Source organism: Ascaphus truei, chromosome 17 (assembly GCF_040206685.1).
Source record: "Ascaphus truei isolate aAscTru1 chromosome 17, aAscTru1.hap1, whole genome shotgun sequence".
Taxonomy (NCBI): Eukaryota; Metazoa; Chordata; class Amphibia; order Anura; family Ascaphidae; genus Ascaphus; species Ascaphus truei.
In genome coordinates, this window is record NC_134499.1 from 41304629 (window position 1) to 41331335 (window position 26707).

The following is a 26707-nucleotide window of genomic DNA, read 5'->3' on the forward strand; positions in this document are numbered from 1 at the left end:
GATCTCTCTGGCCCAGTCATCCCAGGAGGGACTGACTGGCCTGGCTCACTCCCGGCCGGGAACAGCAGCACACACCTCTCTCTAGGAGGGTTGCACAACAACTGAACAACTTTTGGCAGTTCTTCTCTGAGACTCCAGAAGGGGAGGGCACAAGGTCTGTACTATGATTGGCTGTACACAGACCCTGAGTCACCACCACTTATGTCATTCAGAGAGTCAGCATGAGGGAGGGGGGTCAATGCCCATAGGATAGCCTGTCACAGCCTGTAGCTACTAAGGGCTTACATGACAGGGAATAAAGAGGCAGTCTGGGCCAGCCATGCTACATATGGTACAAATTAACCAACATTTTAGCGTGCACTAAAATTTAACACATTTAAAATGTACTGTTTGTATATATATATACACTAAAGGGATTTTTTTGTCCCATTAAGTATTTCATCACCTATACTATTGAATTATATATTTCACATTTTTAGCGCACTCTTTTTTCTTTTATTCATATATAATAAGATCTACTTACTTTGACTTAAACAATATAGAGGGAATCTCTATAGCAACCATTTGGGAAGCACACAAAGAGGTAATCAGAGGCAAATTTATCAGTATAACATCCGCTCAGGGGAGAAATGGAATAGCGGATGTGACCTATCTTAGAAAATAGAAAAAGTAGAGCAGCATTTAAAAGGAGAGCCACTGTTCTCCTCAGCCAGGGGTGCGCAAACTGGAGGGCGCGGAGATTTTGCTGGGGGGGCGTGGGCCGTTGCAGAAGCCCCGCGCTCTTCCCCACGGTATTTAAATTAAATGCCGGGACATCGCGTGAGCCCTCTGCAACACTTTACTAACCCAGATTCAGCCGCTCTGTGACGCGACGCCATGGCAACGTGGCATCAAATGACACCTGCTCTACTCTTGCGTTCTGCTCAAGAATGTCTTCTGTCTACTCTTTCTGTATCTAAAGCCCTCTCTCGCCTAAAACCTTTCTCACTCTCTGCCCCACACCTCTGGAATGCCCTTACCCTCAATATACTACTGGCACCCTGTAAGAGACGCTATTGCAGAGGAACACAATGGAGACCGTTTAAAGTGAAACTTAAATTAGGAACTTATTTGAGGGAGATTTGATACATCCAGTAATGGCCTGGAATTGTTGGCAAATTGCCAAGATTTGAATTCTGGCCAATCAGCTTCCACTTGTCATACAGTGAGCGAGAGCAGCTCTCAGCCAGGGGTGTGTGATAGGAGTCAGCCGCTAGACACTGACCGCCCCACCCCCTTCCCTGCATGTGAGAGAGATAGCCCCACACAGGAGAGACTGAGGAGATAAGGAGGGTTGCTGTCTGTGTGAGTATAGAGCAGGGGAGGGACCTGCAGTGGGGTTGGGGGTGAGGGCTGAAGTGTGTGTGTGGGGGCTGCAGTGTGTGTATGGTGGTGGAGGCTGCAGTGTGTGTGGGGAGTGGGGCTGCAGTGGGGGTTGAGTGCTGCAGTGTGTGTGTGGGGGTGTGGGGGCTGCAGTGTGTGTGTGGGGGTGTGGGGGCTGCAGTGTGTGTGTGGAGGTGGGTGCTGCAGTGTGTGTGGGAGGAGGGCTGCCCTCTATGTGGGGGTGGAGGCTACAGTGTGTGTGTGGGTGCTGCAATGGGGGGGAGGTGGCTGCAGTGTGTGTGGGGGGAGCATTGTGTGTTGGGGGTGCAGCGTGTGTATGTGTGTGTGTATGCGTGTGTGTGTGCGTGTGCGTGAAGATGGAGAGCTGCCGTGTGTGTGTGTGCGTGTGTGTAAAGATGGAGAGCTGCAGTGTGTGTGTGTGTGCGTGTGTGTGTGTGCGTGAAGATGGAGAGCTGCCGTGTGTGTGCGTGTGAGCGTGTGTGTGTGTGCGTGTGTGTGAAGATGGAGAGCTGCCGTGTGTGTGTGTGCGTGCGTGGGTGTAAAGATGGAGAGCTGCAGTGTGTGTGTGTGTGTGTGTGTGTGTGTGTGTGTGTGTGTGTGTGTGTGTGTGTGTGTGTGTGTGTGTGTGTGTGTGTGCGTGTGTGTGAAGATGGAGAGCTGCAGTGTGTGTATATAGAAAATATATTTTTCAAAATTGCAGGACCTGAAATATATTTATGCCCCAAAATGCTTTGATTTACTTCAAGCCAATTTTCCTTTTAAATGGTGTGACATAGTCCAAAGATATTAGGCAGCTTTCTGTCCGGTTTTAGGTCAGAAAGTGCAGGAATAGTGCAAAATAATCCGTTCCACAGCTTCTATTAACTAGGGCTGGTGGATGGAAAATCCAGACCACAGTTTACAATGTGTCTAGTTCTCTCTCACCTGCTCTCCTAATCACTAGAATAGGTATTTAGAGCAGCGAGGGTTGCTTTTTAGTCTCTCTTCTTAGAGCCTGGAGGCTGGGGGTATCGCTGCTCCCCTGCATCCAGTTCGGGGAGGACGCCCCCTTCAAGTATCGCAGTACCAGAAGATTTGTCTGGACACTTGGAACCGAGTTCCCCACCACGAACAGATAAGCCAAACAAATGTCTATTGCTGTATCTAAAGACTGTATGCTGTGTCTAGTGACCCTAAGTGAGAGGGTATTGTTTTTAGCTGGGAAACCAGGTTAGTTGGCCCAGCAGCAGTTAGAGAGGCTGATTCTGCTGTGTAGTTAGATCCCTGAATGGGATAGGATTTTTTTATATGATTTATTTTTGGTTTCTTAAAGTGACAGTATGTGAAATATTATAACAGTGATATGAGTAAACCGCTGAAGGTTAATATCTGAGTGCCTCCTGCCTAAACCTTTTAAAGCTGCAGTCCCTTACTAGGATGAAAATAAAGCAGGCAGAAGCCTGAGTTAAACGACGTAATGCTTTGTATGATCCGGTTCTTCTTATAATTAACCCTAGAAGACTGTGTCGGGAAGATCCCAGACAGACGTCAGCGCTACAAAAGAGGGACGTTTGTTACAATGGGCAAAATCACATATGCATCTCTTTGGTAAATGTTTACTCCCCAGATGGAGAAATGGTTCAAAATAAATGACCCTCCTCTATTATGTTTATACTACAACAGGATTTAGGGAAGTGGGGCAAAGATCTCAAGGCTCGGCAGAGACAATTCGATGAAAATGAATGTACTCCTGGAGATTCTCCATCTATTCCAAAATCTTCCAATTACCAACTTCCTTTTCACAAATCCTACAAAAAGTTATAAATAGCCACATATGGGAGAGGAAAATCCCAAGAACCCAGGCTTCCACCTTACAGTATCATGGAATAGGTATGTGTGAGGTTCGGTCTACTATCTATAACTTACTATTATTATGCAACTTGTTACAATGCGACATGTGAGTTGCAGGGAGGCGCAGAGCTGGACCATTGAGTACACATGGATCTCATGGAGAGTTCTTCTTTCCACTCAGGGATGATGCCACGGCTTCCCTTAGAGCACAGACCACCTTTTGTTATTCTCATTCATTAATAATTAATGGATTTGAAATTTGGGACAAACTTACCATCTCTAAGAAGCTGACATCCTTTTCTATTGAGACCATTATTTCTTAATCCCTTGTTCCCTCCAGAATTTCATGTGAACTCCTTTCTAACATGGAAAAACTATGACATTCATAGAGTGCTGGACCTTAACCCCATGAATGCTATAACCCCCTTTGAAGTATTCTGTACTAAATGTCAAATGGACATGAGGGAACATTGGTAATATTTGCAGCTGAGATATCTTGTCCAGTCAATTATACCTAATAAAAAAATTCCATAGAGAAAACTCAATTTGAAAGGTTTTATCTGGGCTGCGCTGTGATGGGTCACGGTGTCTCCTCAATCTATAAGGTATTGTCAGTTACAGACTCTGTTAAACCCAGGTATGTTGTCAACTGGGAAAAAAGATCTTGGGGTCGAATTCTCAATTGAAGAGTGTGGAGAAATATGATTACAAGCTAAAAAAAATCTCTATCCACATAGATCAAACAATACACATAAAATACTGATCAGATGTATAACTCTCTCTAGACTAAGATAAATATACTCTGCAGCATCCAGTCTCTGTTGGAGGAACTGTGGTCATTCTGGCACCATGCTACATATATGGTGGCCATGTCCCACTATTACTAAATATTGTAACGCAGCGCAAATGCTTTTTTCAGAAATCTTGAAAACGGATGTCCCTTTAGATCCCTATATCTTTCTCCTGGGAAGGTCCCTTCGGGTAATGACCACTTCTAATAGATTTAAGCTTCTGGTACATTTTCAAGCCATGACTAGATGTACACTAGCAGTTTTCTGGAAGAAGCTTGCTCATGCAATTAAAGTTTCAATGGAAAAATTGTATTCAATTTGGTCGCCCTGGACAGACTTTCTACTAAAAATTGTATATTACATACAAATATATGTGCACCCAAAGGTAACACAGCAATAATATAAGATTGACTGTAGTTGGGTCTGTCAAACACTCCTCGGACGTGCGTAAAAATAGAAAACCTTCTCACATCAAGTGGCTAGGTCATATGCCTTGATGTGAAAATATCACTGGCGTCTTGGATCTCCGTTCCGACCCCCAAAGAAGAGACCCACGACTTTTCGTCTCGAAACGCATAGGAAGAGTGGCACAGCGCACACACCGTAGTGGAGTAAAAGCTTGGTGACATCACTGGGAACAGGTGAGCGGTGGTGATTCGAAGGAGTCAGCGCTACGAGGCGATCGGTATGACTGGAACCTAGCGTCCACAGAGAAACAGGGATCCAAGGCGCCAGTGATATTTTCCACATTAAGGCACATGACCTAGCCATTTGATGTGAGTAGGGTACACAAAAAGGCCAAATTAAGCAGAAAGGGCAGGCAACCTGGAACACCCGAACTGGCAGCAAAACCCGACATGGATTGAGGAGAATCCTTGCATCTTGCTCTCCTACTCACAAGTCCTCACCCTGCAAAAGGAAATGCCAATGGGTTTTCAAAATCTTCATGATGTAATGCCATTGGCTATTGTACATGCCAATAAGCCTGTTTGAATCTGTGGTCATCTATTGATAATCAAGTCACAATGTGGTGCACATTTTGCTCGTTTGTATGCTTTCTTCATGCAGTTTTTACTCTACCCTCTATCCAGGAATCTCTGCCTCAAATTCTCTCAGTTGAAACGTTCCTCAGTACTCTGAGGAACTGTCCAGCTGGGACGACCTTAATAAGGGGATTTGGGTGATGATTATCTGCCCGGAGACGTTTGTTGCCTACTGTTTGCGAATTGTCTATTGACCAAAATAATTAGAAGATACTCACGACAGATAGACACAAAATAATTTGTAAAGTTTATAACATTTGTTTTACTGTCACCAATTAATATGCAGCGCTTGGGATGGTGGCCCAGTGGTTATGGACAATTTTACTGTGTTACTGAATGAAAGTTACGCTTTAAGACCGATACGCTTTGATGGAATCCCCTTTATAGTTAGCTGTTGCACAACCTGAAAGCACATTGTTCAACAAGTAGAGGTTTGAATTCTACAGAATTATTGCCAGGTGGCTCATTTATCCCTTAGTAATTATCCCTTAGTGACTATCCACATGTACCTGTGATAATATACTATCTAATCAGTCATTTACTTAATCATACACTGCTTGGGCCGAGTGGTTCCTGGACTCCCTATTATATATGTAGGTGTGCCTTCCACAGAGCACGTGTGCTTTCTAACTGTGTGCTGTTCTTTAGCAGCACAATAAGATTCTTAAATGGACAATTAAAGGTTATGTCATATATGTTAGGCCCAAATTTCCCTTCACATTAGACAGGGAAGAGAAACCAGAGAGGAAAGAGTAAAAAAACGGAGGAAATAGCGGAGGAAAGGAGGAAATAGAGGGAAAATTGTACATTTAGTTTTTTACACATCATGGAGGGGGTTGGGGTTTATTTTTAATCTATGTATTGTGAAGTTGTGACACAGTTACATGTGGATTGTGCCGTTACATGTAAGTACCACCAAAAACTGTCTTCATCTCAATGTTGACACAATTATTGGACCTAAAATTACTGTGTTTCTGCTTTAACCCTTTTGGTTTATCTAAAACATCAAGGTAACCGAAACAATGACACCACTAATATATACTAATGTAAAACGTAATCATTCTGATATATTCTTCTAATATATTTGCTAATTAATCGAGAATTTTCAGTCTTTTTCTTATTAATCTTAGTGGCACAAATTCAGTATAAATATGCATAATAGTCTGTAGGGACAGATTCTATACCCCTCCTTCCCCTGCATGCTGCATACATTTCTCTTGTCATTTTTAGCAAGCCAAACAGTGACTGTATAAAAGAACATGCAGATGATACACTTAGGTATAATGTATGTGCACGGGGAGAAGAACACGACGTGATTCCTTGTTTACAAAAATAACCCAATTCTATTAATATCATGCAAAAATAAAAGGGTTTAGTTTGTTGTTTAACTGGTGACCACCTTAGATCTAATCCTTAGATAAGAAAGCGAGAGAGATGGATCGACTGAGGGGGAAGAGGAGGGGGTGTAAGAAGGAGGAAAGGAGCAGGAGGAGGGTGGCTGCTATCAGATCACTCCTGCACAGGCAGAACATTTGCAAATTATCCATTACATGGGTAACAGGGACATCACTACTACAAAGGGCTGATATCTTCTTAGTCACCTAAACTGGGGTAAGATATGTGTGTATTTATGTTTACTGCTACAGTGATGTCTTGTATATTGTCCTTGTACCAGCATCTTTCTGATAGCTACTGTATAATATCTTCAGATCAGCAAAGCAAACCTGCAAACATGGACACACCAGCAGAATGGGATGAGCAATGGGGTGGGGAGTCATGAATTCAGAGCACATACTTTACAGTATATGGACCTGTACTTGATTTGGAAAGTATTGCGTGTAAATAAGACATTTCTAATGCCTTAGAGAGTTGTGTACACAATATAGTGAAATGTATTGAGATAATGTATTTTCTAGGGGGTTGTATTTGAATACTTTTTATAGCTATAGTTATATCCAGTACTAACATATTATAGTTATCTAAATTCATAATACAAATGTCATTGTTTAAAGCATAATACAGTATATGTGGACATTGTAGCCATGTGTTTAGCGTTATCATCACCATAAGCCAATAAAGAAACAATCTCTAAAGTACTGTAGATTTTAAAAGGAAAGGTATACTGGGGTAAGATGTACAGTATGGAGATACAATGCTAAAACATAGAGCAGCTCTTAAGCTGAATAATTAGAGAATAAACATGCTTTTTTATATCAGTAGGTTGAACAAGAACCATGACAGCAGAAAAGACTATCCCTGTAATTAATGGCAAACCTGAAGATGCTTTGGATGCTGAAGCGTCACATAGCAGTCTGGTTCACAGCAATGACAAGAAAGTGAATGAAAGGGGACACTGGAACAATAAGGTGGAATTTGTGCTGTCAGTGGCTGGGGAAATTATTGGGCTTGGAAATGTGTGGAGGTTCCCATATCTCTGTTACAAGAATGGAGGAGGTAAGATCGGATCATGTTTGGGGTTGTTGTGCTTTAGCAAGGGCAGCTTCATTGCTCATTAGTGATACTACAGTATATGCTGCTAAGGGTTTGCTAATTGAAGATACCTTATTTGGGATACTCAACCTTCCATTGAAGAGAGTTATTACCACATTACACTAACTAATCAACATCGAATAAATACATGTCAGGAGTTATGGTGAAAATAAACAAAGTAACTACAGCAACTATTTAACCATATGATAGATACAGCGTCCGGTATAATTACAGAATTATGAGAACCACCATACTTAAAACATTGCATGTTATGTTCATAAAAAAATAAATACAAATATATTGATGAATATTTATCATAAGCAAATGTCCAGTTACAACCATATTTTATTTTTATTGCATAAGTCATTGTGAAATTGTCCTGTGACTATTTTTGCAATTGGAGAAAAAAATGTGTAGTTGGTTAAAGTCAGGAGACAAAGAGTTGTGCATTGAAGAATATTACATGGAATAATGTAATTGTTGGTGGGATGCTCTGATTGGGCAAATCATAGCAACATGAGGGCGTTCTCTGTGATTGTGTGGCTGTAGTAGTGGGGTAGTGTCTCTGTGGCTGTGCTGTGCAACTGCTTGATTTTCATTGGGCTATAGGAAATATGTATGCCACTTATCTCAAGAGTCAGAGAAAGTTGTAGCCATGTGAGTAGAGTGGTGTAAATTGATTGAGAGAGAAATGCACAGTGACCACAGCTGTATATCTGGGAGTACGTGTGACAGAGATAATAGATACCACATGTCTATTAATAAAAGGGCAACAGCTGAGAAAGAGTGATGATTTGAAATATCGTTGCCGAAATTAATCGAAAGTATATTTAATCAACTAAAATTAACCAAGATCCCAGAGAGAACTTTAGAAGAACTGTAACATAGCATCAATTGTACATTTTACTGGCCATTCATCTGAATCCATTCCACAAACTATGAATAGAAAAGTTCCAGAAAATACCATTTTCATTCATTAAAAAGTAAGTCAAACTTTAGGGAATTGAGAGAAAAGGTGTTGATAGAGTTTAGAGAAAAGGCAGTTACTTAAAATATAGACATAAAATAAATCAAACTATAAGTGGTTGTATTCGATAAGAAACTATAGGTATTATCAATAGTTGGTGGCCATGAACTTTAATGTCTGTTAATGGTCAATAATGCCTACTGCACTTTGGGGAATATGCCCCTAATATTTGAATACCACATTCTGCGGTGTGATTTGCTCTTTCAAACAAGTCTGAAAGAGTTTTCACTTGACTTACAGTATGGGGGTGAATTCTATATACCCCGAAGTGGCCATTGTGATTTTTTTGGTTAACAACAGCTTGAATGGCAGCTCTGCAGTACATAGAATTTCCCCATCAGTATTATTTCTTTTTACTGCAACTGGTTTGTTTTTTAAAGGGGTGCAGAAATAAATAAAAAATAAAAAAAAGCTAATAACAGAAAACACCCAAGAGACCATTAAAGACATTAAATATCTCACTTGATATTATAAAGGTGAAACTCTTCAAATTTGGTGGCGAAATTGAAACTACTAATATGAAATGGGATTAGCGATATATCTTGATGCTAAATGTTTACATTTCCAAAAGAATATGTTCCATTGTATGTTAAAAAAAACTTATGTAATCTCATGAATAGCACAAAGACACTGGACTATATCTGCTAAGCGACGTTATGCCGCAACAATGCATTGCTTAGTACATATGGCCCACAATATACTGTACAGCTTTATATGGAAACAAAAAACAACACAACTTATCTGTAGATCTTTCCTGAATAACTTAACCAAGTTACTCTATGAAAGAAACGCTTTAAAATCAAATAACAATACAAATTGGGAGTGCACAGAAAACGATGAAATGCCTCTGCTTATGCTATACTTTCGCTTATATTTTACCTATGTCTGGCATTACTGGTGGAAGCAAACAAGGGTCATACAGTACAAATAGTACGCCCAAAAAGAGCGCTCTCCTCTTTCCGGCACTGCATGGGAGGCGGGCTCTCCTATCTCAGTCTCTGCATGGGAGGAGTGCTCTCCTATCTCAGTCTCTGCTTGGGAGGAGCGCTCTCCTATCTCAGTCTCTGCATGGGAGGAGCGCTCTTCTATTTCAGGCTCTGCATGGGAGGAGCGCTCTAATCTTTCCGGCTCTGCATGGGAGGAGCGCTCTCCTCTTTCCGGCTCTGCATGGGAGGAGCGCTCTTCTATTTCAGGCTCTGCATGGGAGGAGCGCTCTCTTATCTCAGTCTCTGCTTGGGAGGAGCGCTCTCCTATCTCAGTCTCTGCATGGGAGGAGTGCTCTCCTATCAGGCTCTGCATGGGAGGAGCGCTCTCTTATCTCAGTCTCTGCATGGGAGGAGCTCTCTCCTATCTCAGTCTCTGCATGGGAGGAGTGCTCTCCTATCAGGCTCTGCTTGGGAGGAGCGCTCTCCTATCTCAGTCTCTGCATGGGAGGAGCGCTCTCCTATCTCAGTCTCTGCTTGGGAGGAGCGCTCTCCTATCTCAGTCTCTGCATGGGAGGAGCGCTCTCTTATCAGGCTCTGCATGGGAGGAGCGCTCTCCTATCTCAGTCTCTGCATGGGAGGAGCACTCTCCTATCTCAGGCTCTGCATGGGAGGAGCGCTCTCCTATCTCAGTCTCTGCTTGGTAGGAGTGCTCTCCTATCAGGCTCTGCATGGGAGGAGCGCTCTCCTATCAGGCTCTGCATGGGAGGAGCGCTCTCCTATCAGGCTCTGCATGGGAGGAGCGCTCTCCCATCTCAGTCTCTGCATGGGAGGAGCGCTCTCCTATCTCAGTCTCTGCATGGGAGGAGCGCTCTCCTATCTCAGTCTCTGCGTGGGAGGAGCGCTCTCCTATCTCAGTCTCTGCGTGGGAGGAGCGCTCTCCTATCTCAGTCTCTGCATGGGAGGAGCGCTCTCCTATCTCAGTCTCTGCTTGGAAGGCGCGCTCTCCTATCTCAGTCTCTGCATGGGAGGAGCGCTCTCCTATCTCAGTCTCTGCATGGGAGGAGCGCTCTCCTATCTCAGTCTCTGCATGGGAGGAGCGCTCTCCTATCTCAGGCTCTGCATGGGAAGAGCGCTCTCCTATCTCAGTCTGTCTCTGCATGGGAGGAGCGCTCTCCTATCTCAGTCTGTCTCTGCATGGGAGGAGAGGTATATTAGTATTTTATCTGGTAGTGTTAGGACCTATGAACAGGTGTCTGCCTTGTCGTTGCTCACAGGCTTACAACGCTTTGGGTTAAACTAAATGACCCTTTCTCAGGAGAATATATAGGTATTTTACTGTGTATTTTTGTCCTGTTGGATGTAGCATTGGGCTTCTCTGTTGCTTGTTGTACAGTATACATTTGCCACGCCCAAAAGCTTTCCTTTTTGCCACTTATATACATAAATATATTTTGTGGGGGCTCAGGGGTTCTTACAATGAGCTTTCTGGGGTTCTGTGTGTTGTCTATTACAGATGTACTGTAGCAGGCATCACTTCACTCATCCTCTGTACATGCAAAGGCAATTTCTTTATAGTCAGTCATTCTACAACGCGCTGTCAATCTTACCTGGCTCTTTTAATAAACCTCTATATTATTCTATATTATTCTAGGGCTTATTCTACATCCGCCGAAGTGGCCGGATTATTTCCGCCTACAATTCCCTATAAAAAAAAACGGCCCCTTTGTCAGGTATAGAATAAGCCCCTATAAAAGTGGGGTACATGTTTGTGTAATTTATTTATTTTTTTACAAATAAATGAGAAAGTTGCTGTACATAAAGCTACAAAAAGTTCCTGTTTTTAATTGTCAGTGAAATATAATCATAAGCGTTGTCCTCTAAACCTCATTATCTTAATAAGGCACGTTTGAAGTTGAGCGCCCTGTTTTAACCTCTGCTCCAAAGAGATCAGCGCTAAATTTGAGAAGGAAGATTAAGGTTTCACATATGTTGCAGGAGCAAATTTACTCAAATGTATTTGTTTCATACTTGTAAGATCTTGTTAGAATGAAGACCAAGCAATTCCTCGTGTACAATAAGTATTTGCACTACAGCATTGAATTTTTTCATGTTACGGATGTTCAAAAAAGAAGAGCTTTTCAAACTCAAACTTTTTATTATCCAGTAAAATATTCCTGTTATCCGTGATATATACAGTATGTATACTGCAGTCATATTATCTGGGGTGCGTTATCAACAGCTATTTCTTATCTAAATGTTTTTAATTGGTATCCCACTATAGCTGGATCTGATGGGGATCCAATCTCCGATGTCATTTGTTGCAATTACTGTCATTTATGATGCTATTTAAAAAATGTACTGTATAATTGCCCATTTTAATGACTAATTTAGTTAATGTTAAATATGAGCTCTGAAATGTTAGTCAAATAAATGAATTGGAAGATGTATATAACTATCCCGATCCTGGTTCCCTACATTGGGAGTTACTCACTGTCGCTGGTAGCCATCCATACTGATCTCTAACTTAAAGAGGCAATCCAAGCAGGGGGTCTCTGGAGCTGAACCCCATGTATATGAGCTCCGGGGACCCCCTGCTTCCGGAGGTACTCACCCCAGTAGTGGGGGCCGAGAGCTACTCCAGGGTTTACATTATGACCACTTTTCAAAGCTCACAGGTCCTGCGGGCCAATAGGAAGCAGTGATGTCATACGGTCCGGCCCCCTATTGGCCCATGTGATACGAGAGAGAGAGCGAGACACAGAGACACAGAGAGACACAGAGAGACACAGAGAGACAGAGAGAGACAGAGAGAGACAGAGAGACAGAGAGAGACAGAGAGAGACAGAGAGAGACAGAGAGAGACAGAGAGAGACACAGAGAGACACAGAGAGACACAGAGAGACACAGAGAGACAGAGAGAGACAGAGATAGACAGAGAGACAGAGAGAGACAGAGAGAGACAGAGAGAGACAGAGAGAGACAGAGAGAGACAGAGAGAGACAGAGACACAGAGAGACACAGAGACACACAGAGACACACAGAGAGACAGAGAGACAGAGAGACAGAGAGACACAGAGAGACAGAGAGAGCGAGACACAGAGAGACACAGAGAGACACAGAGAGACACAGAGAGACACAGAGAGACACAGAGAGACACAGAGAGACACAGAGAGACACAGAGAGACAGAGAGACACAGAGAGACACAGAGAGACACAGAGAGACACAGAGAGACACAGAGACACACAGAGAGACACAGAGAGACACAGAGACACAGAGAGACACAGAGAGACACAGAGAGACACAGAGAGACACAGAGAGACACAGAGAGACAGAGAGACACAGAGAGACACAGAGAGACACAGAGAGACACAGAGAGACAGAGAGACACAGAGAGACACAGAGAGACACAGAGAGACACAGAGAGACAGAGAGAGACACAGAGACACAGAGAGACACAGAGAGACAGAGAGCGCGAGACACAGAGAGACAGAGAGAGACAGAGAGACACAGAGAGACACAGAGAGACACAGAGAGACAGAGAGCGAGAGAGAGCGAGAGAGCGAGAGAGCGAGAGAGACAGAGAGACACAGAGAGAGAGAGAGAGAGCGAGACACAGAGAGACACAGAGAGACACAGAGAGACACAGAGAGACAGAGAGACAGAGAGACACAGAGAGACACAGAGAGACACAGAGAGACACAGAGAGACAGAGAGAGCGAGAGAGCGAGAGAGCGAGAGAGCGAGAGAGCGAGAGAGAGCGAGAGAGAGAGAGAGACACAGAGAGACACAGAGAGACACAGAGAGACACAGAGAGACAGAGAGACACAGAGAGACACAGAGAGACACAGAGAGACACAGAGAGACAGAGAGAGCGAGACACAGAGAGACACAGAGAGACACAGAGAGACACAGAGAGACACAGAGAGACAGAGAGAGCGAGACACAGAGAGACACAGAGAGACACAGAGAGACACAGAGAGACACAGAGAGACAGAGAGAGCGAGAGAGCGAGAGAGCGAGAGAGCGAGAGAGCGAGAGAGAGCGATAGAGAGAGAGAGACTGCTGACAGTCACATAGAGTTTATTAATAATACAAGAGAGAGAGATGTTAATATAGAAGCACTAAAGGCAGTGGAGTGGTCACTTGCACTGATGTATTGTTTTTGTATATTTTATTATTAAATTGTCACAGTATACTGTAATTGTACAATATACAAAAACAAATTAATAGACGCTGATACATACACATTATATACACTTATACATCTCAAGATTAACACTCTAATCACTGGATATTGAATCTGTTATTGAATTGCAAATCACACGATAACGCGTTGAAACTCGCACCAACGGAAACACGTGATTCGGAGGTAATACTGTAGGTGCAGTAAAGTCAGCGACATTACATCTGTATGTCTTCTCTCCTACACACTCATACACTCGTACACTGATACAAACATTTTCACTAAAGCTGGGTTTTTGGTTCTAAACGTTTGTGTTTGTGTTTTGGTTCTGAAAAATGATTGTGTTTTGGTTTTGCAAAAACTCTATTTATTTGGTTTTGGATATCTACTAAATTATGTGAAAAAATAACTAAATAAACAGAAAAAGGTCAAATAGCATAGTAAAACATGAAATATGCTTTAACTGAGTATAACATCCTAATAACAATATATAAGTATGTATGCATGTGTGTTTGTCTTTATTTATATTTATTTATTTATAAAATGTTTCACCAGGAAGTAATACATTGAGAGTTACCGCTCGTTTTCACGTATGTCCTGGGCAGAGTTAAGATATAGCGCCATTAATGTACATAGCGCTTCACAGCAGTAATACACATGACAATCATATAAATAACAAATAATATAAATAACACATAATGGGAAGAAGTGCTTCAAACATAAAAGTAACATTCAGGAAAAGGAGTCCCTGCTCCGAAGAGCTTACAATCTAATATAAGCACTAAAATAATATAACGTAAAAACGTAAAAAAGGTATGGCGAGAAACACCTAGAGATGGGCACTTGGCCTGAGGTTCTGGTTCTAAATCATTTGTGGGTTTTGCTTTTGCTTTTGGAATGAAAGCCTCTTGTAGATTCTGATTTCACACACCCGGTTTTGCTCATCTAATATTCGCACATACAGTATACACACACATTTATACAGATATACTGTCACACGGTCACACTGATATAGACATACAGTACACACACTTATACAGATATACTGTCACACGGTCACACTGATACAGACATACAGTACACACACTTATACAGATATACGGTCACACTGATACAGACATACAGTACACACACACACCCACTTATACAGATATACTGTCACACGGTCACACTGATATAGACATACAGTACACACACTTATACAGATATACTGTCACACGGTCACACTGATACAGACATACAGTACACACACTTATACAGATATACGGTCACACTGATACAGACATACAGTACACACACACACCCACTTATACAGATATACTGTCACACGGTCACACTGATATAGACATACAGTACACACACTTATACAGATATACTGTCACACGGTCACACTGATACAGACATACAGTACACACACTTATACAGATATACGGTCACACTGTCACACTGATATAGACATACAGTACACACACTTATACAGATATACTGTCACACGGTCACACTGATATAGACATACAATACACACACTTATACAGATATACGGTCACACTGTCACACTGATATAGACATACAGTACACACACTTATACAGATATACGGTCACACTGTCACACTGATATAGACATACAGTACACACACTGATACAGACATACTGTACAGTACACACACACACCCACTTATACAGATATACTGTCACACGGTCACACTGATACAGACATACAGTACACACACTTATACAGATATACTGTCACACGGTCACACTGATATAGACATACAGTACACACACTTATACAGATATACTGTCACACGGTCACACTGATACAGACATACGGTACACACACTTATACAGATATACTGTCACACGGTCACACAGATACAGACATACAGTACACACACTTATACAGATATACTGTCACACTGATACAGACATACAGTACACACACGTATACAGATATACTGTCACATGGTCACACTGATACAGACATACAGTACACACACTTATACAGATATACTGTCACACGGTCACACAGATACAGACATACAGTACACACACTTATACAGATATACTGTCACACTGATACAGACATACAGTACACACACACACACAGACATGTATACAGATATACTGTCCCACTTAAACAGACATACAGATGCAGCATGATACACGCCGTGCCAGCAGGCGCCATTGTAAGGGCATTAGCTGCGCGAGAAACAGTGGCAGGGCTGCCATGCTATTGCACCCGGTGTGTGTGCCTGCGGGTAGTATAACGCCTGCTACATTTCTACTCAACTAGCAATAGCACACTGCTTACTCACACTCACACATACTGATAAAGCTACCCAGACTTGCGCACACACACACACACACACTCATAGATACCCAGACATACACACACATGCACACTCACACATACTGATAAAGCTAGCCAGACTTGCACACACACACACACACTCATTCTGTAGATACCCAGACATTCACACAGACTCACTCACTCACACATACTGATAAAGCTACCCAGACTTATACACACACACTCATAGATACCCAGACATACACACACTCACACTCACACATACTGAAAAAGCTACCCAGATTTGCACACACACACACACACACACACACACGCACGCACGCACGCACGCACGCACACTCATAGATACCGAGACATACACATACACACATACACACACACACACACACACACACACACTCACACATACTGATAGAGCTACCAGACGTATACACACACTCACACTCATAGATACCCAGACTTACACACACACACATACTGATAGAGCTACCTAGACTTATACACACACTCACAAATTCTGATAAAGCTATCCAGACGTGTATACACTCACACACACACACACACACACATACACACACACACACACACTTACATATACTGATAAAGCTATCCAGACGTGTATACACACACACACACACACACACACACACACAAACACACACACTCACACATACTGATAAAGCTATCTAGACTTATAGCTTAGTGTACCCTAATAAATAAACTATAAAAACTCAAACACATACAAAGAATAACCAAATAGCTATTACAATTTTATAAAACAATGTAAATTGATAAATAAAAAAAGACAAACAATTGCCTAATAAGGCTTGGGACACAGGCTGAATAAGTCCATCCAGTAGGGGTAAAATTAGAATCCTACTTACAGCAAAACTGAGGTTTCAAGCCCATAGAACAAATCTCCTTCCTCCCAAGGTGTTTGAACCTTATAAGTATACATGGGAAGGATGCTGATCCAGGGCTTAATCCGATTGCAAATTCTAGGAGTCAGGAAGGAATTAATTTTTCCCCTTATGAGATATCATTGGATGATAGGACTCTGGGGTTTTGTGTTTGCCTTCCTCTGGGTCAATAAGGAAGTATAGATATAGGATAAAGTATTTGTTGTCTAAATTTAGCATAGGTTGAACTTGATGGACGGAAGTATTTTTTCAACCTCATCTACTATGTAACTATGTAACTATGTAACTATGTAACTATGTAACTATGTAACCTCTTAAGGGAACGCCACATGTCCTCCGGAGCTCTTTGCTGCTCTGACAAACACCGCCGCCACGCTCGCAGACCCACAGGTCACGCTGGGAATGGAGGACGTCACTAGCCAGCGCAACAGCGCCAAAAGTTGCTAGAAGCCAGTAAAGCCCCTAAGTACTCCTAAGAGGGTCACCAGCTCTCCAAGCATGAGCGCCAGGTGTCCTTGCTATTTCGCTAGCGCGCGGGGGGGGGGGGCATTGCGGGCAAGTTGAGCGTGCTTGAAAGTTAATTTTTTTTTGTTTTCTCAAGCACCAAGCTTGAGTGAGCGTGCGTGCCCGCGTGGCTGCAGCCTTATACACACACTCTCATAGATACCCAGACTTATACACACACACTCACACTCATAGATACCCAGACTTATACACACACACTCACACTCATAGATATCCAGACTTATACACACACACTCACACTCAACCCAGACTTAAACGCACATACACACACTCACACTCAGAAATACCCAGACTTACACGCGCACACACTAATTTATGGAAAACAAATACAAAACCCTGCACTCCATTTTAGCAGGTACTGTACGTACACTAAATCCATATTATTATTTAGTATACCTGCTAAAATGGCATTTACCTTGATGGGATTAGCAGTCTTCAATAATTTTTGGATCAAAAGATGCAACTGAACGACTCCTTTGTTTAAAGACTGTTAGCATCAAAATTAGCACGCCCCATATAAATTATAAGCCACCTGGCTAGTGTGGCGCTGGAACTCTGCCTCCTATTATACCTTAGCGAGGATGTGCTTGCACTACAGTGCAATGTGTGATGCTGTACAGAAGTGGGTAAATGCACATACAACTGTTATTATTTTTTCTGCTTGTGATTTGTCACATGTAGGAAACAGAGTTTTACACCACGTAAGACAGGACCTCAGTTATTTTTGATGCTGGAAACATGACAGCTGAGTAAGCAGGTTTATTCCATAAGACACCTTATGGGCGGCCAACTCCAGTCCTCAAGGGCCACCAACAGGTCAGATTTTAAGGATATCCCTGTTCCAGCACAGGTGGCTCAATCAGTGGCTCAGTCAAAAGCTGAGCCACTGATTGAGCCACCTGTGCTGAAGCAGTAATATCCTTTAAACCTGACCTGTTGGTGGCCCTTGAGGACTGGAGTTGGCCATGCCTGCCTTACAGTATTGTCACTTGTATGGGCCGTAAGGTATCTACAAGCAGTGGAGGTGTCCGATGGCACAGCCTCATGTGCTACTGTAAACAAGCATCTCTACTCACATTTCAAGCTGACACAAATGGGGAAATAGAAGAGCAAAATAACTTGACACATTGAATCTGTATGTATATAAACATGTACAGGATTGCTAACATAGTTATTGCACTAAACACCGTGTAATGTACCCATGTTATGTTCTAATAACATTGTATCCGTTGTTCTGTTCCAGGCGCTTTCCTCATTCCCTATGTCATTTTTTTCCTCTTCTGTGGCATACCTGTGTTTTTCCTGGAGACGGCACTGGGGCAGTTTACTAGTGAAGGAGGCATAACATGCTGGAGAAAAGTGTGCCCTTTATTTGAAGGTATAGTATTAAACTCAGATATTTACACCATTTTATTTCTGAAATACAGTACTGTAAGTGGGAGATTATGGTTTTTTTTTTCACTTTTATAAAAAGTACATTGTATTTATAAACTAATACCTAATGGATAACAAAATTACTGTATTAGTAATAGCATGGATTTATGAAGAATAGGTCATGCCAAAAACTTGCCTTATTAGTTTATTTCAGGAGGTAAGTAGGAATTTAGACCAGGTTAATGCAGTTGAGATTAGAGTTAGATTTTGCAAAGGCTTTTGATACGGTTCCACACAAGAGGTTAGTGTACAAAATAAAGCAAATTGGTCTACTGACTGTACAAATATTTGCACCTGGATTGAAAATTGGTTGAAGGACAGACAACAGAGGGTTGTCATAAATGGATCTGTTTCAGGTTGGGCTAAAGTTGTAAGTGGAGTTCCTCCAGGTTCCCACTGGGACCCCTGAATTTTAACTTGTTTATTAATGACCCTGAGGTTAGTATAGAGAGCAAAGTCTCCATCTTTGCTGATGACACTGAATTGTGTTAGATAGATAAATCAGAGCAGGATGTACAGTAATTTCCCTCCAGAAGGATTTGGATAGACTGGAAACATGGGCACATAAATGGCAGACGAGGTTTAATACAGATAAATGAAGGTTTATGCATTTTAGAAACAAAAATAAACAGGTTACTTACAAATTACTGTACATTGGGAAACATTAGGTCAACCCTAGATGGAGAAGGATTTAGGAGTCCTTGTAGACAGTAGGCTTAACAATAGTGCCCAATGTCAGGCAGTAGCTACAAAGGCAAATAAGATTGTATCTTGCATTAAACGGAGAATGGATGGAAGGGATGGAAGCATAATTATGCCCCTCTATAAAGCATTAGTAAGACCACACCTGGAATATGGAGTACCGTTTTGGGCACCGCTCCATAAAAAAGATATTATGGAACTTGAAAAAGAGCAGAGCCACCTAATTAATAAAGGGGATGGAAAATCTGACATAACAAGAAAGGTTAGCTAAATTAGATTTGTTTACATTAGAAAAGAGGGAATATGATTACTATATACAAATATATTCGGTGTCAATACAAGGAGCTTTCAAAAGAACTATTCATCCTGAGGGCAGTACAAATGAGACAGGGTCATACCTGGAGGTTGGAGGAAAGGAGATTTCACCAGCAACAAAGGAAAGGGTTCTTTACAGTAAGGGCAGTTAAAATGTGGAATTCATTACCCATCGAGACTGTGATGGCAGATACAATAGGTATCTTCAAAAAAAGGTTGGACATTTTTTAGAAAGGAAACGTATATAGGGATATACCTAATAGGTAAACATGGTAAGGATGTTGATCCATGGAGAATTTTGATTGCCATAATTGGAGTCACGATGGAATACATTTTTTCCCATATGAGACATCGTTGGATAATTTGGCAGTGGGTTTTTTTGTTTGCCTTCCTCTAGATCAAAATACTATAAATACAAATATAGGAGAAGCATCTGCAGTCTACATTTAACATAGGTAGAACTTTATATATACTGTACATGTATTTTTTGAACCTCAGCTACTATGTAACTAGAGATGGATGATTTGTTTTGTGCGAATTTGAATCCGCCTCAGATCGGCCGGTTCCTTTGGCCCAGAGATTTTCGCGGATCCGTCCCAAAAAGTGAAACACGTAATAGTGGCTTAAATCTGTCCCCATGTTTTGTTTTTAGAATTGAAGCAGGGGGTCTTCAGAGCTGAATCTCATTAATTTCAGCTTCAGGGACCCCCTGCTCACTGAGGTAATTACCACCATAGGGGTGTCATCATCTCCTGCTCTGGTTTAAAAGTCCCGGTCACACCGGCCAATAGGGACATCTAAACAGCGGAGAGATACTGGCAGCACCTATGGAGTTGTGTATGTGGGAAGCAGCGGGTCCCCGTAGCTTAAAGTAATGGTGTTTAACTCCGGAGACACCCTGCTTCAATCATGTGTATAAAAACACACAAATATTGTATCACCTACTCCAGTCTGGTGATAGCCCTGTCCTCCTTTGTATATAATGGCAAATATACTGTATTGGGAAAGTAAATATTGCCCAATGTGACTATCTCATAAATCAATCGTTTGCAGTGGATATTGGGCAGTAACGATTAAGATCAGTGCACAATCATCCTGTTTATTGATGTACACTGATTTCTAGAGTAACATGTTTACAGTATTCAAAGGAGCCATTGTTCTAAGCGACATTTCTTGGCTTTGTTTCAGGTATTGGCTATGCTACCCAGGTTATAGAGGCACATTTAAATGTCTATTACATCGTCATTTTAGCATGGGCTATTTTCTACCTATTTAATTGCTTCTCTGCTGAACTACCCTGGGCAACATGTGGACATCCATGGAATACAGGTATAATAATGATTCTATATGACTAGTAATAATTAATCATGCTGGGGTTGTTGGCATCCAAGGAGCAAAGTCACAGACTGATGTTAATTCAGCTTCGATATTGTAATCAATGGCAATCTCCTGAGACCAGAGCATAGTGGCATGTACAGATGTAGCAAGACTTCCGAAAAAGTAAAAGTTGGGGACATTGCCTTACACGATCGCCTGGTGGGGGGTCCATGTTTGTAAATGGAACCCCCTGCAGAGTTAATCATTCCAGACCACGAATGTTGCGGTCACGGCAACAAAAACAGTAAGCTTTGCTATATCTGTAAAAGTGCTCCTTCATGTTGTGTGGGAGAATCCGCATGTAAATACTATGGGGGCTATGCACAAAGCAGAGAGAAGTGTTTTTAAGTGAGATAAATGCCTTTATTTCTCAATATTGCATGCAGCGTGATTCACAAAGCAGTGATAACACTGCAGTATAGCGCTTAAAAGGCTTTTTATCGTCAAAACACAGTCATTGCTAAAAAATTTGCTCCATAAATTGCGCCATAAATCATTTATCTCACTTAAAAACACTTCTCACTGCTTTGTGCATAACCCCCTGTGTATCTTTCCACTGACGGCTCTCCATTCACTTGCTTATGTGTGGGAGCAAACGAAACACTAAAGCAGGGAGGCCAACTCCGATAGTTAAGGGCCACCAACAGGTTAGGTTAAGGATGTCCCTGCTTCAGCACAGGTGTCTCAATCGAAGACTGAGCCACTGATTGAGCCTCCTGTGCTGAAGCTGAGATATCCTTAAAACCTGACCTGTTGGGGGTCCTGAGGACTGGAGTTTAGTACCCTTGTTCTACATGAAGAAAAATATAAGACTAGTATATTTAGTATTTATATAAATAAATATATATATAAATAAATATAAATCTATATAAATAAAGACATACAATACAATACAATACAATATCACCTTCAAATGCAGCGTTGCATCACAATCTCGTACCAAACTTGCCAACACAATGATAACATAACTGTATATAATGTAGAAGATATATAGTTACACTGCTAACGATTATAGAAGATATGACCAGTCATATGTTTCTGCTGTTTCTGTTTGCAGACAGGTGTGTGGAGTTTCAGAAACTTAACATGAGCAACGGCACTCGCGTATCGTTTGCAAATGCTACTTCTCCAGCCATGGAATTCTGGGAGTAAGTAAACCTCTATAATAAATGAATGAAATACTGTAGTACAAATGCAAAAGTGTCTGCTGCTGATCATGGTACTGTATACATTATTTGTCCGGATCAAATGAATATTTCCTGTCATATTTTTTCTATTCTTTTGGAAATTGTTCTTTGCATGTGGTTGAGATATTCTAACAAGAAAATAACGGGGTTTCTTTTTTGTCTTCGAACTAATCATGTTTAATGTTAAAATATTAAGATAACATTATTTGTAAATCTATAAATAAATTTGATTTGTAATATTAGGTTGAAAGCAATGTAGTAACTAAAGTGAATAATAATTTCTCATTATCATCAAAAAAGTATATTATTATATACTCACATTTTTACTGCGACTCTGTAAGGGGGGCTCGTGTTATTTACACTTGATCATGTAATGCTGAGACTGGCAGAGCAGATACCAGTTTCACACTTTTTACTTAATGATATAATATGTTGTCTAATAGGCTGGTGTTTTGCTTTTAACAAATCATCCTATTAAAGCACAGTAAATTGCAGTATATTGCAGTACATTGTGTTATAATGAGAGGATTTGTTAAACGAATTGCCTTAAGTTATGTTGGCATAAATGCTAAAGTAATGCTGTCACGTTAGTACTCTCTGTTTAGTGAAAACATTATTGTACAGTACACTTGAAAAAGAAAGCTATAAAGTTTAGAAAAAAGTCTGTGAACTACAAAATATCAATAAAGAACTGTAATGCTGTGACGCTGTGACGCTGTGACGCTGTGACGCTGTGACGCTGTAACGCTGTAACGCGGTGACGCGGTGACGCTGAGACGCTGAGACGCTGTAACGCTGTAACGCTGTAACGCTGTAACGCTGTAACGCGGTGACGCGGTGACACGGTGACGCTGTGACGCTGTGACGCGGTAACGCGGTAACGCGGTAACGCGGTAACGCTGTGACGCTGTGACGCTGTGACGCTGTGACGCGGTGACGCTGTGACGCTGTGACGCTGTGACGCTGTGACGCGGTGACGCTGTGACGCTGTAACGCTGTAACGCTGTAACGCGGTGACGCGGAGACGCTGAGACGCTGAGACGCTGTAACGCTGTAACGCTGTAACGCCGTGACGCGGTGACGCGGTGACACTGTGACGCGGTGACGCTGTGACGCTGTGACGCTGTGACGCGGTGACAATGTGACGCTGTAACCCTGTAACGCTGGTTTCCTAAAGTTTATTACAACCTACAACGAATCTCTGTTAAAAATACCTAACCCAGAATCCTGGGCTGGAAGCATTGTATGCTAAGGCTGCATCCATAGTAACAGCGACGGCGCGAGCGACATCGCGCACGCCTAAATTAAATTGCCAGAAGGCATTGCGCACGGCTATAGAGCGCGCGTGCATGAGTGCGACGGGGCGACTGATATTTAGCGCGACAATAAACCCTGGTTTGTTTATTCCATTGCTCTGCCTTGTGCTGCGATCCCTGTGTATGTCGGCTGGTCTCACGTAACAGGGCCTATAAGGCCTGGACCACAGTGGCCGCTGCGGCGAGCGCTACGGTGTGTGCGCCACACACCACAGCACTGCCCTCTATGGGTTGGGCCCCTGTGGCAGTGTGTGTGGGCGCGCAAAGCGCTGTGACACGTGTGCAAGAATTTTGTCTTCCCGTGCCGCGATGCGATGACGTGGTCGGCGCGCACCAATGGAATGGAAGATATGCCTCGTCATGGCCGCGCCCCCACGCTCCCCTAGAGCTCCCCTAAAGACCACAGATCGCGGCTTTAAACAAGCGCCGCCAGGACGCCAGGCGCGCGTACACAGTGAGGACTGGGGCTGTAGCCTAACTGCTCCAGCATTAATCACTCTTGCGCACAAACTCTCCTTCTCACTCTCTCACTCTCTCTCTCTCTCTCTCTCTCTTTCTCTCTCTCTCTCTCACTCTCTCTCTCTCTCTCACTCTCTCCCTCTCTCTCTCTCTCTCACTCTCTCTCTCTCTCACTCTCTCTCTCTCTCACTCTCTCTCTCTTTCACTCTCTCTCTCTCTCTCTCTCTCTCTCTCTCTCTCTCTCTCTCTCTCTCACTCTCTCTCACTCTCTCTCACTCTCTCTCTCTCTCTCTCTCTCTCTCTCACTCTCTCTCTCACGCACATACACATTTAAAGCAAATAAAAGATCAAATCTTCTTTCAATTCAATCCCTTTTTTGATATTCATATTTATAGAAGCAATTGGGAGATTCAGATCCATCAAACATTGGACTGAACAATATTCTTGCCTTAGTTAGAATAAATTATATGAGAATGTATTGTACAATGTGCCCATCACTTCTTATTTAGGCACTGGTACCCTACTGAGTGAAAATGTCATGTTCAGCTCATACATTCATTTTATTGCAGAAAACGACTTGGATAATGAGTGTTTCTAACATCAGATGATTTAATTAGCAGTTAAACCAGGCATCTCCTATAAAAATGGAATGTAAAGAGCAATTGCTGAATGGGTAAAAATGTTGCTATAATTGCAAAAACAAGTCTAGAAGTCAGAGTCGGCACAGAACTACTGTGTAACATAACAAGTGTAGCAGGGTCCCCCCTGGCCCTTCTCACCTGCGCAGAGTAGCGGATACCCCCGTCCCATATCAGGCAATTGCAGGGGCTCCCGGCGACATCAGTGCCAGGACGCAGCCATTTTGCGTGCGTTCGCGCATGCGTATGAAGTCGTGCATGCGCAGTGTAAACCCAGGAGTACCGGCAGCCATGTTGCGAGTGGCACGGGGTTCGCGCAGGTGCGGTGCGTATGAGGAGTCGTGGCGGCCATTACACCTAGCGCAGGATAATGTAGGGAGGCAGGAAGGCCCCCTAGATGTTGCGCATGTGCAGGAAAGTGGCGCGGCGGCCATTAGTCTAGCGCAGGCGCAGATAGAGAGAGATAGGCGGCCATTAGAGAGGCGCCCATGCGGTCTTTATAGGGAAAAGCCCAAGAGGAGACTACAACTCCCAGCAGCCTCTGGGGACTGCCCAATGATCCCTGTCACATGCAGACAGACAGCCACTAAGGCTGACAGATTCTCATGCTGCATAAGGATACAATGTTGTGTGCAGACAGGAAGAGTTAGTTGGAGCTGGGATAAGGGAGGGGGTGGTAGTGTGTAGGGAGCAAGTGGCTTTTTACACTAGGCCAGGTTACCCCCAGGCCCCAGCTAGGCCCAACTCACCAGTAGATGTGTAGCTGCTGTGTAGGGGAGGCCCTAAGGTAGGGACCTTGCCATTTTAGCAGTAGCTAGTCAGTGAGACAGACGCTGCTGCGTGCTCTGTCAAGGAGGGAGCAGTGTGACAAGTGTGTCTGGGATCAGACCTGCATCACTCAAGATAGACTATCTGTGTGGTGATATCATCTGGATTGGGAGAGGACGCCATTGCTGCGGGTCCTTTCCTGTTGTTGCTGTACCCGGGCGCAGGAGCCCCGGGCAGGTATTTCTACAAGTGCACCAACTGTACCCTACATACCGGTTTCCTTACAGGCGCTGATCACGCCTAGTGGGTGGGTTGCTGGACTATTGGGACACTTGGGTATAGGTGTAAGGGTATAGCCCAGTTAGGGGCAAGGTTATAGCTGCCAGCTAGTGGCAGAGGGTAACACGGCTATGTTGCTATATGTGATTATTGATGTGATGTGATGTTATTGTTTTGCCCATATAGTAAACAGTTACATATATATACTCCAGTGTATGTGTTTCCTATTTGTGGGTCGTGTGTCAGGGGTCATTCTATACACCTGGAATCCCTGCACAGGTGGAGGCGCTGTTAGCATACGTTCCAGGATACACCCCAGGCTCCCAGTGGTGGAGATTCAGGCCTCCTGTGAGGATGTAGCATTGGGCTTCTCTGTCGTCTGTTGTATACATATGCCACGCTCAATAGCACTCCATTTTGACACATATACATATATATATATATATATTTTGTGGGGGCTCAGGGGTTTCCAAAAAAAGCTTGCTGGGGTTCTGTGTTTTGTTAACCCATTCTCTCCTGTGAGCCTAAGGCTAAGGCCCCGCTCCCAGAGTCAGCGCACCTGCGCTGCTGACAGGCGGTGCGCTGAGATACACAGACCGCGATCTGCGGTCTGTAGGGAGCGGGAGCCGGAGCGGGAGGTGGGAGGTTTGATCGGGAGGTGGGCGGGAGGTGGGAGGTTTGATCATTAGGTGGGCGGGAGGTGGGAGGTTTGATCGGGAGGTGGGCGGGAGGTGGGAGGTTTGATCGGGAGGTGGGCGGTTTGACCGGGAGGGGGGGCGTGGCTTGAGCGGAGGGACCCGCT

At 43.0% G+C, this 26707-nt stretch overlaps 1 protein-coding gene across 3 annotated transcripts in view; it reads left to right on the forward strand.

The window, feature by feature from the left end:
* Positions 1-26707, forward strand: part of SLC6A11 (solute carrier family 6 member 11) — an 87015-nt gene that overhangs the window by 2423 nt on the left and 57885 nt on the right. The window contains exons 1-5 of one of the 3 annotated variants that reach the window (XM_075574933.1): positions 6501-6658; positions 7265-7501; positions 18674-18808; positions 21070-21210; positions 22316-22406. In XM_075574933.1, coding sequence (XP_075431048.1) covers positions 7282-7501; positions 18674-18808; positions 21070-21210; positions 22316-22406 — 587 coding nt within the window. In that variant the 5' untranslated portion in view covers positions 6501-6658; positions 7265-7281. Of the gene's footprint in view, positions 1-6500; positions 6659-7264; positions 7502-18673; positions 18809-21069; positions 21211-22315; positions 22407-26707 lie in introns of those variants that run through there. The other 2 variants (XM_075574934.1, XM_075574935.1) reach the window with 2 other exon arrangements.